We start from the raw sequence: 16315 nt of genomic DNA, 5'->3' as shown, positions 1-16315 counted from the left end.
TCCCCTAAAAACTTTAAATTTATCATTTAACTCATTTCTTTAATTCATTTTTTACTAACTCTTACTTAGCCTCTTAACTTTCTTAATTTGTAGGGAGGGTTGTATTGGAGGCTGTAGTTCTGACAAGTGTTATGGTCGTAATCCTTAACACTCTACACATTTTGAGGCAGCTAACAAAGGCTATGATTGTAGCTTCCTTGGAGACCCTTCTTGTCTGCTCTGTGGTTTTGCTCTCATGCAGGTTTATTTTGCGCTTCCATACCTTCATTTTCCTATACTTGAGATTCCTCCCTCTCTTCCGGTTTTTTTATATTTTGCTTGTTTCTCTCCTACTTCCTAAATTCTGATTTATGGACTTTTTTTTCTCCAATGGACAGTTCTTTTTGCCTCTTGGAAAGCTAGCATTGCTGCAATCATCTTCTATGGTTTTATAGTATATGACACTGGTAAGTTGACTCAAGCATTACAGCTATGATGAATATGTTTCGGCCTCAGTCTCTCTTTATCTGGACATTATCAACCTTTTCATTTCAATACTCGGGGCATCTGAGGGCTAAGCACCTTCATGGCGCCTCTGCTCTATCCATCCTTCTGTAGCTTCCTGACTCCTTTATTAGCAGGACAATTACTGCCCAAATATAAAACCTTAAGCATGTAAATCTTGTCAAAATACAGGTGAATAGGACATGTACATATTATTACTATATTTGATTTTGGTATCATAATATGATTTCTGTTAATTTGCTCTTCCCTTTGGCGACAGTAACCGTTCTTTTTCGGGTTTTTCTTTCCCTATTAGTGTTCCCTTATTTATCTTCACCCTCCTCTCATTATAAAGCTGGCAGGGACATTCTTCAATTCCTCTTTCCTGCAGGGTATCACGCTTTTCTTGTTTTGCAATTACAGATTCTTTTTGCTTCTTAAATTTTGATCGTTTTCATTCTGTATGCTACTGTATATGAATTTGAAGACAGACATTAAATAGTTGGAAAGCCCACAATGAGTTAAATTGGCTAAACCATTTTCTCAATGATCAAATGCAGTTAGATGGCAGGCCCAGGTAGCACAAGCTGACCCTTTGAGCCTTGCTTACAAGTTACAAGTTGGGCAGCTCCTCCAACAAATTCGTGTCAGCTTTTGCATAGAGCCCAGCTCTCCCACCCACATCCACCAATCAAAACTTGAAACAGTGTGCAGAATTGAGAAGGTAGAAGGCAGATTTCTAGTGGTCCCCCAGAACAGAGAAGACAGTTTCACAAGTCATTCATTGGAGCAACCCAAACTCCTAAACTCACAACAGTCCAAAAAGAATAATTGTCATTAACAAAGCAAACAATTATACAATTTAATTAAGATAATATATATATATATATGTATGTATATAAAAGCAAGAATCTATCAAAGAGTGCTCATTCATCCAAGTCTGAAAGCATCATTTGAGACAGTTTCTAAGAAATTGTTAAATTTCAAACATTCCTCTGACAACTAAGATCTCGGTTCTCATCCTCTCTTAGCTATCACAAATAAGATATTTTCACCAAACTCTTTTGATTGACTTAGTCCAAGCCAGATTATTATCATATATTAAAATGACACATACAAATCAAAGACAATCATAGTCCCACTATATACAACACCTAAAACTAAGAGCCCAAAGGGTAATTTAAAAGAAACAAAAAGCTCAGCTCACTTGAATAAATAATAAAGCACATAGAATCGGGGGTGTCTTTATCATCTTCAAATATTATTCCTTCATCAAAATGGGATTCCTTTCTCCCTCTTTTTGACCATCCCCGGTCCAAGATACTCAAACTTTTCTTTCCTCAACAGTGAAAGAACAAGAGAGTTGGATCACATGGATTTGGGTACTTTGATTCAAATTACTTCACTCTTTTCCAGTTCAAAAATAAGAACAACAGCCCACAAACTCGTTTGGATAACTTTTTCTTTAATTTCAACTTTTGTTACAGTAGAAAACACCCAAAAATCACAGCCCCATCAAATCTTTCCAAAAATCTGATATGCTCATAAGAGGCATTTGATCCTATAATCCCCAATATGTATATATACCCCCAACCCCGCTTTTGTTTTGCTAGATTTCTTCCCCCAATGTACCCCAAAGCTTCAAATTTTATTTCTGCTGTTCTTCTCTGCAGCAATGGAGAGGAGCCTTGACACACCCTGAGTCCAAATATCATACTCTCTCTGGTTCCTGCACTCGAATTCTACAACCCCGCGCATTATGGTCTTCAATCCGAAGTATCTCCGGTTCTCTCCACCCTCAAGCAAGTGGCGGCCAGGCCATGCTGGCATATCTTTAATCACCTCCAAGACCACATCTGCAAAAAAATTCAAAAAAGTGATGAAGATTAAAGGTTAAAGCCAACCCCTTTTGATCTTCTTTTACTTTAGTGCCTCTAGCTTTCTCAAATCCCCAAATGGAACAAAGAAAGACCCACATCCATTTCTGAATTTCACATTATTAGAGAAAGACAAAAGTAATCACTTACTCTTTTTCTTTTTTGTGATGGTCCCAGCAACATGTCTACTCTTCATCTTCAGCATAACCTGAACAAAAAGAAGTTTCAAAAGAGTTAAAAGAATGTAACAAAGAAGAAAAAGAAAGCAAACGGATCAATTTATCTCATCACGCTTTTAAGAATTTTCACTTTTGTTCAGGGACTTTTTACCCTCTCAGGTTCACACTCATTTCTGTAATCTAAAGCACAATCGATTCCCCAATAATTGAGGAATTTGATCTTTCATTAAAATATCAAAGAAACAAGGCGGTGAACCAGATAGCCGTACCTGGTTCATTCTGTTTATATAAACAGAGACAATCTTCCAGTGAAGGTCACCTGCAACAATCAGATTTAACCAAAGCGGTCACCATCTGAAACTAATCTAACTAACCAAAACAAAAATGGAGAAAGGATAATCAAACAACATGTCGTATAATAATGTCTTCAAATACAGCAACCAGATAAATCAAACAAAATTGTTCTCCTCAGTTTATCCCAAGAAACAAAGCACATGGATCAATGAAATTTACCTTTTCGTGTGCGCTTGAGAAGCTCACAACCTCTAGCAAGCAATTCCCTACTGCATATTCCCAAGAAATTCTCTTCGGGAACAAGCTCCCCACTAAAACTGCCATTAGAGCTACCATTGCTCCCATTGCCACCACCTTTATCCACAGGAATAACAGCTGCTATGTTCCATACCTCCTTCAGCGCCCTTGCCTTCAGGGTGGCCGCCCCTCTTAATGCTACCATGACACCCCAAAAAATTTTTAACCATTTCATTTAAGAAATGAAACACAATCGCATTGGACAATGCTAAATTTTGTTTCCTTAAACGTTGGATAATCTTTATATACCTGTTGCTGCCCCAGCAGTTAAGGTCATGATATCTCCAGCAGACCGGACATTGACAGCGGAGCCGATCACGGAGGCCAAATGCTCACGCTCAGCCCCCATGACTTCTGCCGCCTCCACACATTGCGCAGCTACAAGGGTGGCAGCTGATGCCACCGCCATATCCGTCTTTGCCATCTGCTCATCCTTTCCGGCACTCGAGGAGGCGGCGGTGGCGGCCGCAATAGCAGCCACGGCTGCCGCAACCCCTGCAACAGAAATAGCAGCATGCAGCTGAGCATTATGAGCCCGGGTTTCTTCCTTCTTCTTCTCCCTCCTATCCTTCAGCCATCGTCCCACCGTCTTTCCGCCACCTGTCACGGCAGTTGTAGCGGGGGTGGCCGCAGCAACCGCAGCGGTTGTACGAAACTGCGAATTGAGGGAATTATTGACGCGGCAAAATTGCTGCAAAGGTGAATGGGCGTCGGTCATTCGCTGGAGTGAATTGTCTAAATTGGGACTCTTTCCGTTAATGAAAAAAAAAAGTTCTTTTCATCTATATTAAGAATTCAACATGAAAATATTTTTAAAACAAAAAAGAAAAAGCCTGTTAACATAACAACTATTAACCATCACCATCGAAAGGCGGGTTTTCTTTGGGGTCTAGTAAATTAAACCTTTAGACCATTAAATGAAACCTTTCAATTTTGAGAATGGTAAAGAATACCTTAGGGGACCAACGCGTCCCGCGTACTTACTCCTATCAAAAGGACAGTGAATATTTCGGGACAGAACTAAACACCAAACAAGGGTAACTTTGGTAATCCAAAAACAAAATATTTAGTACTAGACGAAGCAGAATCACTCGAGTGAAAGGCAGTAGATTTCTTTCCTACAAGTAAAAAAAAAAAATCCCTTTTTTTTTTGCATAGAAGAAAGTGAAGCATAAACACATGCTACACTCTCACTTTCTTTTCTATTTGGCTCAGGGGTCTGTTACTCTGTTAAATAAAAGAGGGCTTTGGTTACAGTGAAAGCCTGAGAATTATATTTCTGAGTCAGTGACTCAGAAGCTCAAATCGGTGCTTTGTTGCCTAAAATTGTTCCCAAACAAAACAGAAACAAACACTTGCCCACAAAATTTTGATTCCTTTAAAGTTAAAACCCACATAATTCCCCAAATGTTCTTTCTTTCGATTTTCTTTCACTAAATTATTGAATGTCTTCATGTTTTCCAGGGGCAGTTGTGGGTTAAATAAAACCAACCTTAACATCATCAATCTCTGAAGGAGAAACTGGAGGACTATCTGTTAAGGAACCACCTCCGGTTAATGGCCCACTGCTATGAGATAGCCTCCCTGAAGTTCTTGGAGATACTTCTTGCTGCTAATACAAAGGAGACAACAGAAGAAACCTTTAACAAGAGATTTTCTTAAAGAAAAAAATAAAATGGAACTTTAAAGAGATTGAATGATTGAATTATTGCACAAGTCCGTAAATGTTCCTATAAACAAACAAGGCAAAACAAGAATATTTTGTTTTAAACGAAACAGAACAATCCAAAACAAAGAAAATGAAAAGTACCCAGACGTTGAAAACTAAAAAGAAAAACATTAAGGAAAAAACCCCATTTAGAAACAACAAAACAAAAAATGAAGAGTGAAAACGTTAAACTAAAAACCAAAACCTCAACAAGAATGAAAAAATTTCTTTGTCTTGACATATGGGGGGTTGTCTTGCTATGCGTACCGACTGTGACATGATCCTTTCCATGACCATCTGGGAAGTTTCAGAAGAAGCAAAAGAGAAAGGGTTGCCTGAAACTATGCCGCTGTCTTCGAGCTCACCCGCGACGTCTTCTTGTATGACAACGTTACCACTCGAAGAACCTTTCAAAGACACTTGATGAGAAGCAGCAGCTTGGGAAGATGGAGGAGCTAAAGCTCTTGAAACCTCTAAAGCTGAAACACTCCATGAACGTGACAAGAACTCCATTGGTTCACGTGGCGTCTCCGGTGGCCTGAAGGGCACTGGCACCGGTTCTGGCCTCCACGATTCGACAATGGGTTTTTCCATTTCCTTTTCTTTTCTTTTTTTCTTTTTTATTTAAGTTCCTGGGAGAGAAGGAATTGAGCTGAGGTTTATAGAGGGTGACAGTGTCCGATGTAGAAGAAATGGAAATGGCTGTACTTTTTATTGAGGATGTTAAAAGTTGTAATTTGAATGACTAGGGAAGGATAAAAGTGGAAAGTAAAACTTTTTGTTATAAGTATGCAAATTTCTGAGGGGATTCGAGTGTGCTCACGCGCTGGAAGAAGAAAGTACGTTGTGGTAAGAAATCGAACGGCTGAATTTAATCAGTGAGAGAGCATCAGTAATCCTCAGGGTTTTCTTCATGCCACTTTTCGGTATTTTATTGGCTGTTGCCTTTTATGGACATATTATTTTATGTTACGTTTAATTCTTATTTTATCAATCATTACAAAAAATTAAAACAAAGGTTCTCATCACAAAAAACAAAAAAAAAAGAAATTAAGATTAAACATGTCATTAAACATCATTATATATCCATATAAAATCATCCTTATTATTAACTTATAGATTCATTTTTTGTTAATATAAAATAAATTTTAATATCCGAAGTTATGTTTTAAAAACAATTCAATTATATAAAAAAATAAATAAATCCTTTATTATTTTATTATGTTTAATTAAAATTTTTATATATTTTTTATCAAATAAATCTTATAACTAACAATTCACTAACTACAATTAAACAAAATATCATTTTGTATCCGTATAACATTAATATGATATTAACATGTAGTGTGAAAAGTACCATGTTATCATAATACTTTAATGCCAAGTAACAAAAAATAACAAGTAATTATTGTAGACCATGTGACCATGAAATCATAACACTTCAATATCACTACGTGACATAAAATAATAAATAAATATTATTAGTCAATTATTAATTTTAAAAATTTATTTGACTCCAATTAATAACATAAAAATTTAATTAAAAATATTAAAATTTGACAACTGAATTTATTACATTACTTTTTGGGTACAGAAATTTGTTGCATTTTAATAAAGTGAATGTAGTGAATAGTAAACTTAGCAAGGTCCAAAGCCTGCAGCATATAACTTTTGTACAATGTGGGAGTAGGGTGTTAGTTAATTTCATTTATAAGGGACTTGACAATGCATCATCCTTTTCCATTGGTGTAATTTTAATTATTATTGACCATGTGCAACTACTTTAGGTTTTTTTATTTTTCCTTAATGAGTATATTTTACTCTTGTTCCTCATTGGTTAGCTTTCCATTAATGAGGTGACAAGTTTTCAATCTAAAACACACAAGGGATGCATGCCATCATGTTAGGTTATAGGCTTTTTTAGCAATGAATGGAGGTAGGGCAACTATTTTTTCTAATTGTTTGGCAAACTTGGAGTTGGGATTTTCCCCTTTATGGTTGACATCCTCCACCTTGAATTTATTTGGAGGGAGAAGATATATGAATTTCAAATTCAGTACAAATTAAAATTGCTATATATAATTGATAATTTTTGAAATGTCTAAACAAAATATAGATTTAAATTTTATCTTCCTAGATTCAATCAAATATATAAATATATTGAATTTTTTAATTAATTTTACATGATTTTTGCTTTCATTATAATTTATATATTAATAACAAACCAAATCTAAGTACAATGCCTCAAACATATCATAGAATTTATGCAATGGAAACAGAGAAGAAAAAAAAGTGAAATCAATCATATTTGATAATTATGGCATGAATTTTCTCATGAAATTCTTTGTAAAGTTATTATAATTAAAGTTTATATTTGATAAATTATCAGTGTATAGATTCTATACACTAATAATTAACTTAAGGTTCCCGTCTGGTTAGTAAATAAATTTAAAAGTTTGAAACTCTCAAAAATAAAAATCCATGGTTTTAAAAATTTTTAATAAACTTTAAACTTTACACATTTATGAAAAGACAATTTGTAATTATATATTGATAATTTATCAAATATAAATCTTTAGGATTATTACCTCCTTTTTGTTGGAAAAAAATCCGAAGCTCTCAAAAAAAAAAAATGATGAAAAAACAAAACATGAAAAATTTCAATCACAAATTTGTAAGTTTCAACTACTGATTCTACCTTTATTTCTTCAACAAAAAGCAGATTACTTACCGTATGAATGAAGACGGAAGGCCATATTTATGAACCATTGCAAGTTAATAGGTTAGGTCAAGTCAAAAAAATGCGTATCATGTCAAGTTGTAACCTAAATAATTCCATCCCAGCCAGCATATCTGGTTAAAAAACAGAGGACAGATAAGATAAGGAACTGTTTTTCATGAACAGAAACCTGGAAAAACAGGAAAATTTAATAAAACAAGCATGAATTCTGAAGGAAGGAAAAAAAAAGAACGAGGAAAACATTCAAAACAGAAAATGCTGGCAGGAGGGGCCCTGGAGGGAGAACTGAATCACGCTTTGTTATCTGTATCCATCTGGAACAATTTAATGAAATGGGCCTCTTTTTAATGTAAAGATTATTATTACTATTATTATTGTTATGAATATTATCCTGCGATGGAAGTAAAAGGCCTCGAGCAACCATTGAATGGTTAACATCAATCATTAGGGAATAGGGATGACTACGAGCATTGCTTTTTAATGAAAAATGTCCTTACGGATTGCATTCTTCTGCTTCGGATTATGGCTTCTTTTTTATAGGGTTTGCTCTTTAATATGCTATTAAAAATATCTCGAAAATTTTGAAATTTTGAGTTTGAGTTTCAAAATTCAGTCACAGATATATATTTTCTACATTTCATCTGTTGAAATTTTTTTTTTTTTAGATTTCGTATTTCTATTTTTAATGAAAGATCGAAAACATATTAAAATAGTTTCAATTAAAAATTTAGTTACTGCATTTTACTATCTTTCTTCATGTTAGTTGCTGAGTACTTTAATTGTAAGGTTTCTATGGTTGTTCGTGCTTTTAATATTTAGGGTCTGAAGTCTGAACCTGAAGATGGGAAGCACCACTCTCTAGTTACATTACATATAGCAAAATGTTCCCATCAGGCAAGGATGGTAACATAGAGGAATCAAAGCATTCCTACCATAAATATTATGCCACCATTAATGGCCTCCCTTTCCTTTTCATTTTCTTTCATTTTGATAACCCTTGCATAATTTTTACCAAAAAAAAAAAAAGAGAAAGAAACTATTTTTTTTTAAATCAAGAGAAAGAAACTATTGAGTTCGATTATAAGTCGATTCCACTTGAACAATTAAAAAATCCCACCGACATGGGGAAAAATGCTCACATCTCAATAATTATATATTCCATCAAATCTATGCAATTTATAATTTAATAGGAAAGAATTATTTGGTTCCTGTAGTAAGTACTAGTGCTACATTTTTTTCAATAGAAAAGCTATGCACTTTGTCCTATTGTCGATGGAATTTTGGCACATTAAAAAAATTTGTCAACCAATAAATTTTGGGACCTTAACTTGCTGAGGACCATTGAGGAGTCAAAGTCTTAAACCAATTTAAATCAGTACCAGTCTTCCTTATTGGCATTTGGCTTTCCTGTTATTGTCACAAGAAATCATGGGGGGCTTTAGAGTACCTAAAACCAGAGAGTGCCAGTGGTGAATGTTCTTTTGTAGTATTTTGATATAAAACCAAGCCAGCCTTGCAGCCAATGGTTCATGTGATCCAATTATAGATTTTGCATGCCTCAAGGCGAGACAAGAAACCGCAACTAAAGCTGGCTGGTGTTTGCAAGTCTTTCTTCGAGGGGAAACAGTTTGATAATGGGGTCCTAATTGCAACACTGTTTCATCCACTGCCTGTCAGTTTCAGTCCTATCGTTCTAGATTGCTTACTCAGTTCCAACAAGGCACCCATCGGCCATCAATAAAACTAGATGACATTTGCTTGCTGAAAACAAGTAGAAATTCAGACTCGTATACATGTAATCAGATGTTAATAAAGCACTAAAACGAGAGGTATGGATGAAAACAGAGGATCATACATATACGTACTTGTGTATAGTAATGATGAAGATTAGTAGTAATGGTATGCAAGTTTATGTCCCCCATGCCAACTTATATTTTAAGATGAAGATTGGGGTGATTTTCCAAACTTAGGCTACCGACTTGAACAACTTGTGATAGTAAAAGACAAGGAAAGTTCCTCGGTAAGTAAGCAGTGGTTAGCTAATTCAGTGTTCTAGTCCAAGCTTGTTCTGGTGGGAGAAGACCGAAGAGGGAGGAGGGACCCCAACGTGTACATGGGCACGAATCTTGAGCCTCACATTCCTTAATTTTCTCAATCAAGTTAGGGCCCATCAAAACTCCTGTGGGTCCAACCAGTACTTCCCCAAGAGATAACTGCCACGTAATAGTAATACAAAATAATAGAGGACATCCGCAGGTGACTCAGCTGATCCTGTCCCTTGGCTTTCAGCAAGACAGACAAGCATAGAGAGAAACCTGACAGAATCAGCAATTCTTTTGGTCATTTTAGCAGTAAACTCTGTGGAGTTAATAGAGAGGTTTTGGCAGAGATTTTTGGGGTTGGGTTATGGCTCTGTGGCTGGGAGGTGGGGGCTAGGGTCGGAGGCTTAGCCAAGGACACCCCTTCTGCAGAAAAATTGCGCGTGTAGGCGTGCCTGGCTGCGTCATCATCTCCCTCTTTTGATTTCATCTTGGGACCAAAAGGCTTGAAAGTGTAAAAACACAACAGGCTTTTACTTTTTAAAAAAATTTTTTTGCCACTTTCTACCTTCTCTTTTGACATTCTGTTTCTTATCCATGGAACGAGGGAGACCAGCAAGAGGACTCTGTCTCACTGATTGTTGCTTTGTTTTTCTTCTTTTCTTCAAACGAGCAGCTTTCCTTTATAAACTTAGGATGATTAGATATTCAAGTACACAAGCAGCCACCTGATCAGTGCAGCTAACATGACAAAGTGCACGAGTTAAAATGACCTTGATTTACAAATCACTATTTCTTTGGTTTAAATGATTCAAAATCCAAAGTGGAAGAGACCCAAATAATCACTCTGTGTATCACAAATATTTTCAAAATTTAATGAGATGAAAGTAATATCCTAAGAACATATTAAAACTCCAATGCTATTACCCTACCAGGATTTTGTTTTTGATCTTCACATTCTGACTTCAATGGTGCTATTAATTTAATATGGGACAGATCACAGACAGTGTTCCCTTACGGTCAAATAAATGGGCTTGAACAGTAGGGGTTGTTTGACGTAAATGAAGAATGTTTGTACTTCTTTAATGCGAAGTGATTAAAACATTCCTTTTTCCAATAAAACCCAACAAGAAAGAGAGTTTAATTTCAGCTTAAGCAAGTTTATTGAGGTTTGTGTCAACTAAAATCATGTTCCTGGGAGAAAATGAGAGGAAAATCAAAATGGTAGTATTTATTTTATCAATTGGGAAGCCAATCATAGACCAAGCAACTCACTAAAACTTCATAAAACCTTAATTTCAGTTAAGTGGGCGTGAACTCTCATTTTTATGAGTGGGGGAGTGGGAACATGTCTTGAAACTTGGTATCTTAAAGACAAAACTACAAGGACTATTATGCTTGTCCTTGATGTCAAAAAGAGGGGAAGAGCGATGGAGAAAACTGAAAAAGCTTTGGGCTAGTGTGACCCAAGGTAATAATGGCATCTAACATTTGAAATAATGTATATGTCACATTTAAGTAATTCTCATGCTTAATCATATTGAAGATAAATGAGTTTATATCTTAATTGATCACTTAAAAACAATACAGTGACAGAAGAGAGTTGAACAGGCACATTGGGATAGCTAGACAACCGATTATTAATGGTGATGTTGATGCAGTGGGGGTGGTAAGGGCCATCGAGAGGAGTATATCCATTAGGTCAGGTGCTTCTCCTTTTATGCAAAAATTGATTTTGGCCATTCACCCAAAGGCCAAAAAAGGGCACATTTCTTTCATTCAAGTTCTTTTGTGACTTCTCAGGAAAAGGGCATGTGCAAATTGATAGCTACCATCTACCCGAAAAATAATGGTGTCTATTCCCTTGTTTACTTCTGTTCTCATATGCCTAAGGTGGATGTTTCTTAGCTTGTCACGTTAAAATTAAATGAACATGGGCCAATACTTTGCTATATTTATATTCATCCAAAAACCACATCTCATCCATAAAAAGAGACTCAATGGTTTGCAGAAGAAAGGGAAGTTTTTTTTTTTTTCTCTCTCAAATAATTTGACTTGTCTTCCATATGTACATGGTGAAAATTGGAGATGCATTTTCGATTATTATGTTTTGCATCCCATTTTTACGTGTTACTATGACTAACTCTATAATCTTTTTTTTTCAATCGTAGGAAAAGCTTTGGTGACAGATTGAAGGAAGACAACTATTGCCCATTTTGACTGTAGACTTCATTAGCTAAAAATGGGAAAGAAAACAAGAGAATCATTATCATTACATTTAGGAACAATCCTGAGAATCAAAGAGAATAATAATAAAACATTCTAAGGAATCGAGGGAAAAACATCTGTACACTGCTGTAACTTTTGAGCCAAACAACTGCAGCATTTTCTTCATCATTCACCTTGGCCCCCAAAGCAAAAAAAATATTGGCACTATACACATAAGTAATGCACCAAAAATATTGTTGGCTTCCCCTTTATCCTTTTCTAAACCTTCATTAAGCATGATAGGCTTTATGATTGGAGCCGTGTGTTATATATACAAATATCATAAACTTAAGCTACATGAAAGTCTGCCAGAGAACACTTTCCTTTTTGTTCCTTCTTCTCTTTTTTTCCAATGGTTGCTCTCATTAAATATCAAGAGACAGGGACAGATAGAGTGATAAGAAACAGATTAAAGTGGGGAGTGAATGAGTTGGTAGGACAGAGGGATCTCGTTGTCATCATTAAGACTCGATACTACGTGTTTCTTTGGAGACCTATAAACCCCTATATGGCTCCAAAGATCAGTTAACCGTGACTCAGACTCGTAACCCCCTGAGCCTGAACCTGGTGGGGGGGGGGGGGGGGGGTTCCTGGCTGGACCCAAAAATGACCGTTGGTCTTTTTCTTTCTTTAGCCATCACCCACATTTGGGTAAAACCCATCTTATTTTGATTATCATGGAAATATCTTACCAAAGCCATAATAATCTCGATTTTGATAATTGTAAGGTGTAATGTTCATATATCACGTCCGTTACAAAAGTCAAGGAATGAAATATGACATGTTTGTATGATATTGAACTTTTTATAATCTAATTATTCTTTTATTATTCAATTGCTTTTTCATAATGATGTGAAGCAACTCTATTCGAATCTTTAACTTATTTGGTTTATTCGACTAAAATTTTGAATTTGAAATCTCAAATTGATGTCAATATAATATGAATATAGAACTAATTTATTAAGATATTATGTTATATAATAAGTTCATTGTTTTTTTTTTTAAAGAAATATTGAAGTGATGATAAAAGAAACTTTATATGAATTAAATTTAAAATATTTTAAAAACTTAAATATAAAAAAGACATTCAATTTTTAATATTATGTGATAAGTTTATTATTTTTATATGTAAAAAAATAAAATAAAAATAAAAATTTTAAATTAAATATTTATTTTAAATATTTAAAACGGCTCAATTTTACCAGAGTATTAAAATCAATAATGCTGAAATTGGGGAAATAGAGTAAAGAATCCATATAGATATGATGAGATGGGACAGTGCCCTAACAAAGGATAACCAAAAAGAGGAAAGGGAGGATTAAATGGGAGATTAAAACCCACCACCAACTTCCAAGGTCAAGGAAGGTGATGTGAGCCACTGAAGTTGCTTCACAGAATTCCATGTCTGTAGAGAAACTTTTATTTGTGGATGACAAGGAGACCCTACTGTTTCTTTTTGCACTGCTGAAACCAATATCTTGCTCTATGATCCCACTTGGCCGAATAACCCATCCTTCAATTTCAATTTCAATATCAGTGGAATCTTTGATTAAGGGCACCATACATGTATGTTCTTATTTTTGGTCAGCAACCATGCTCAATTTACATTATGAGAGCGCTTAAAATGACTGGAGATGCACCTAAACATTTGGTTTTAATTGATTCCATGATAAGTATATACATCCCATTCACAAAATCAAAATCAAATTTATTTTTTCGAAAATAAATCAGTATATAGATATATATATATCAATTATCCAAGCTGTCTCGAACCTAAAGTTTGAGCCCACAAAGGAGTGGTCCAGTTCTTAATTAAGGCCCATACCAACATCAGGGAGATCTGATATGGATGCCGGGCAATTGAGAGCACATATCACATTCTCGGTCACACATCCCATCTCCGTAATTGATTTTTCCTCTGTGAAACTCAAAATCTTTTTCTGCAGTTTTGCATCAAAACAGTGCTATTAATTTCATGCATATCTCTTACACGTTCATTTAAGGTGGACCAACCATTCATTTTCACCAAAAGTCTTCTCAATAATTCCCCCTGCAACAAATGATTGAAAAGGAAACATCGGCATGTCCAAACATCAAAATTTTAACTTATATTTTCTTTCCTTACATTATATGAATGGAAAAAACAACGTCTCAAGTACTTAAATTTGATTTGGAAGATATTGGATAGATCAGAAAGCTTACTCAGTTCTAGTTTTCAGGTCTGATACTTGGATCCCAAGGAGATTGTTTTGGCCACTGGTTCAAGAAGATTGAGAAACGGACAATGCCTAAATTCAACTGGATGGGCCATAGGGGGACTTAGAACTTGTCTGCAGATAAGGAATAAAACCAGTAGAGGGAATCCAACTTTAGACGATTCCTTAAAGAAGGAAGTGGAAGCTAGGCCATCCCCACTAAAAACAATGCATTTTACATTATGTTATAAGTTTTTTTCAATGATGATTACACATAACGAACCAAAATAAATTCGATGTTTGTACTTATTACGCCTTCTAATTTATGTACAACTTGCTAGATTGCGTGGCATAATCTATAGTTTTCACTTTGCATTAATCATAAATCATTGTCACATAATGAGGAAAGGTAATAGCCCGAAGGTAAATCATTTATTTGTAGTAGCTTTTTTCCTTTGGAAACTCTCTTCTTCTTCTTCTTCTTCTAGCAACATGCATCGTTTTCAAAATAGTTATATTATTATTTGCTTCTATTGATTTTCTCCCCAGCTCTTACTGTGTAACGCAACCCGAGAAGTGGTTTTTGTGTTAGCATTTAAAAGAAAAGGGAATTGGTTTTTTAATTAAGTTGCAAACATGAATTTGGTAAAAACCAAATTAGTAGTTAGTAGCTATTTATGCACCAACTAGGTGAAAGAGCACCGTCACAATAATGGACACATCTGTCACCATCAATGCATAGCATTAATCACATAAATGAGATTGAAAACATGGTGGCCAGTCGCTCCAATTCCCAAAGACCATGATTTAGTACCAACAACATTTAACCCCCCAGCAGGCCAGCAGTTCTCCACACTGATAGATTTAGCCGTCATTCAGCTCTCCTCTCTCACAAAAAATTTGTGAAACAAAACAAAGAAGAAAAAAGTATGGTAAAAAAGAAAAGGTGGGGTCTGGAAGGAAAACCAAAGGGGTCCTTTTATTTGCATGGGAGGCACTAGGCATGGGCAGGCACCACCGCGATGAAGAAACACTTGAAGGAAAATCAAAAAGCATCGAGTGAAACGAAATCGAAGAATGGGTAGGGAAGAAAAGCATAGGCAAAGAAGGGAAAAAAGGTCCACTAATAATTCAGACGCGAATATCAAAAAATAAAAGAAAGAAGTGAAAGAAACGGTTCAAATCAATCAGAATAAACCTGTGTAGAGAGGGGGGAGTTACTATAAAAAATGGGTAAATTTTTTTTTTAATTTTTAAATTTAATTAAAATAATATAAAATTTTATTTTTAAAAAATATTATTAGTTAGATATATAGATTTAGTTGTTAATTAATCGTTAATATTTTAATTAATTTATTAACCTGATAAATATTAAAAAATAATTTTATTTTAATTAATTTTTATAATAATAATTATATAATTTTATTAGTTTTTTATTAATTAAAAAAAATTTCTATTGAGGAGCACGGAGCTCCTTTGGAGAGCCCAGGTCGGGCTCCTCAAGGGAGCACCGATGCTCCCCTGGATAGCCCGATCAGGGCTCTCAAGGGAGCACCTGGTGCTCCGCCTGGGGAACTCGATGCTCCCTTAAGGAGCCTCGATCGAGCTCCCCAAGGAGAGTTTGGAAGGACCAGATCAAGTGCTCCCTTTCTTGGAGAGCAGGGAGCATCGATTTATTTATTTATTTATTTTAAAAATATAGTAATAATTTTTTAATTTAATAAAAAATAAATTTATTTTTTATTTTTATTAATAGGGCGTTTAATTTTGAAATAGAATATTTATTTTAAAAATTAATGAATTTTTATATAATTTTGATTAAAATTTAAAAAATTAAAATATTTTTAAAAAATATATATGAGTGATTCTGTAAGCCGCCGACGCAGAGAGAGATTTTTTTTTATCGATTTGTTTGTCGGAAATGGGACAGGTAATTGGACTAATTGGGATCGTAGAGGTTGGAATAGGTGTAGGGCTATGCTGAATGAGATTGGATTTAGTTTCTTGCTTTTTCAAGAAGGGGAGAGATTGATTGGTTGAATGACAAGCTGCAGAGACCTATACGTAGTAATTAGGCTTCGTGACAGACTAGGATGTATGTTTCTCAGCGGCCTTTCTATTACTACTCCATCATTCACCGCAAAAGTATTCTGTGTTGTATTCCCTCATTTGCTTTCTTTTTGTTCTTTTGGGTTAAATACAGACTCCTGTTGCTGATTCGTAGTACCATTATTT

The 16315-nt window shown here is 35.0% G+C and overlaps 1 protein-coding gene across 2 annotated transcripts; it reads right to left on the bottom strand.

Moving 5' to 3' along the window:
• Positions 1-1860: 1860 nt before the first annotated feature.
• LOC18603048 (VAN3-binding protein-like) lies at positions 1861-5545 on the bottom strand. 2 transcript variants are annotated; one of them, XM_007034790.3, is made up of 7 exons: positions 5106-5545; positions 4623-4742; positions 3380-3821; positions 3053-3268; positions 2809-2858; positions 2511-2568; positions 1861-2339 (listed from the first exon to the last, which is right to left on the bottom strand). In XM_007034790.3, the coding sequence occupies exons 1-7, from the start codon at positions 5430-5432 to the stop codon at positions 2125-2127; spliced, it is 1428 nt and encodes a 475-aa protein (XP_007034852.3). In that variant the 5' UTR covers positions 5433-5545; the 3' UTR covers positions 1861-2124. The 2 variants fall into 2 exon arrangements, with proteins under 2 accessions (XP_007034852.3, XP_007034851.3); XM_007034789.3 differs by having other exon boundaries at positions 4623-4739; positions 5106-5544.
• Positions 5546-16315: the final 10770 nt, after the last annotated feature.

The sequence above is a fragment of the Theobroma cacao genome, chromosome 4, assembly GCF_053813885.1.
Source record: "Theobroma cacao isolate CCN51 chromosome 4, ASM5381388v1, whole genome shotgun sequence".
In the NCBI taxonomy this organism is placed as follows: domain Eukaryota; kingdom Viridiplantae; phylum Streptophyta; class Magnoliopsida; order Malvales; family Malvaceae; genus Theobroma; species Theobroma cacao.
This window is presented reverse-complemented; position numbering and strand designations above follow the sequence as displayed.

What these genes read in the sequence shown, in the direction of transcription:
- LOC18603048 (XM_007034790.3), bottom strand. Translation starts at nt 5,432, where the DNA reads ATGGAAAAACCCATTGTCGAATCGTGGAGGCCAGAACCGGTGCCAGTG. An exon ending in ATATAAACAGAATGAACCAG is followed by an intron (nt 2,569 to 2,808) that starts GTACGGCTATCT and finishes CTTTTTGTTCAG; the next exon opens with GTTATGCTGAAGATGAAGAG. An exon ending in CATCACAAAAAAGAAAAAGA is followed by an intron (nt 2,340 to 2,510) that starts GTAAGTGATTAC and finishes ATTTTTTTGCAG; the next exon opens with ATGTGGTCTTGGAGGTGATT.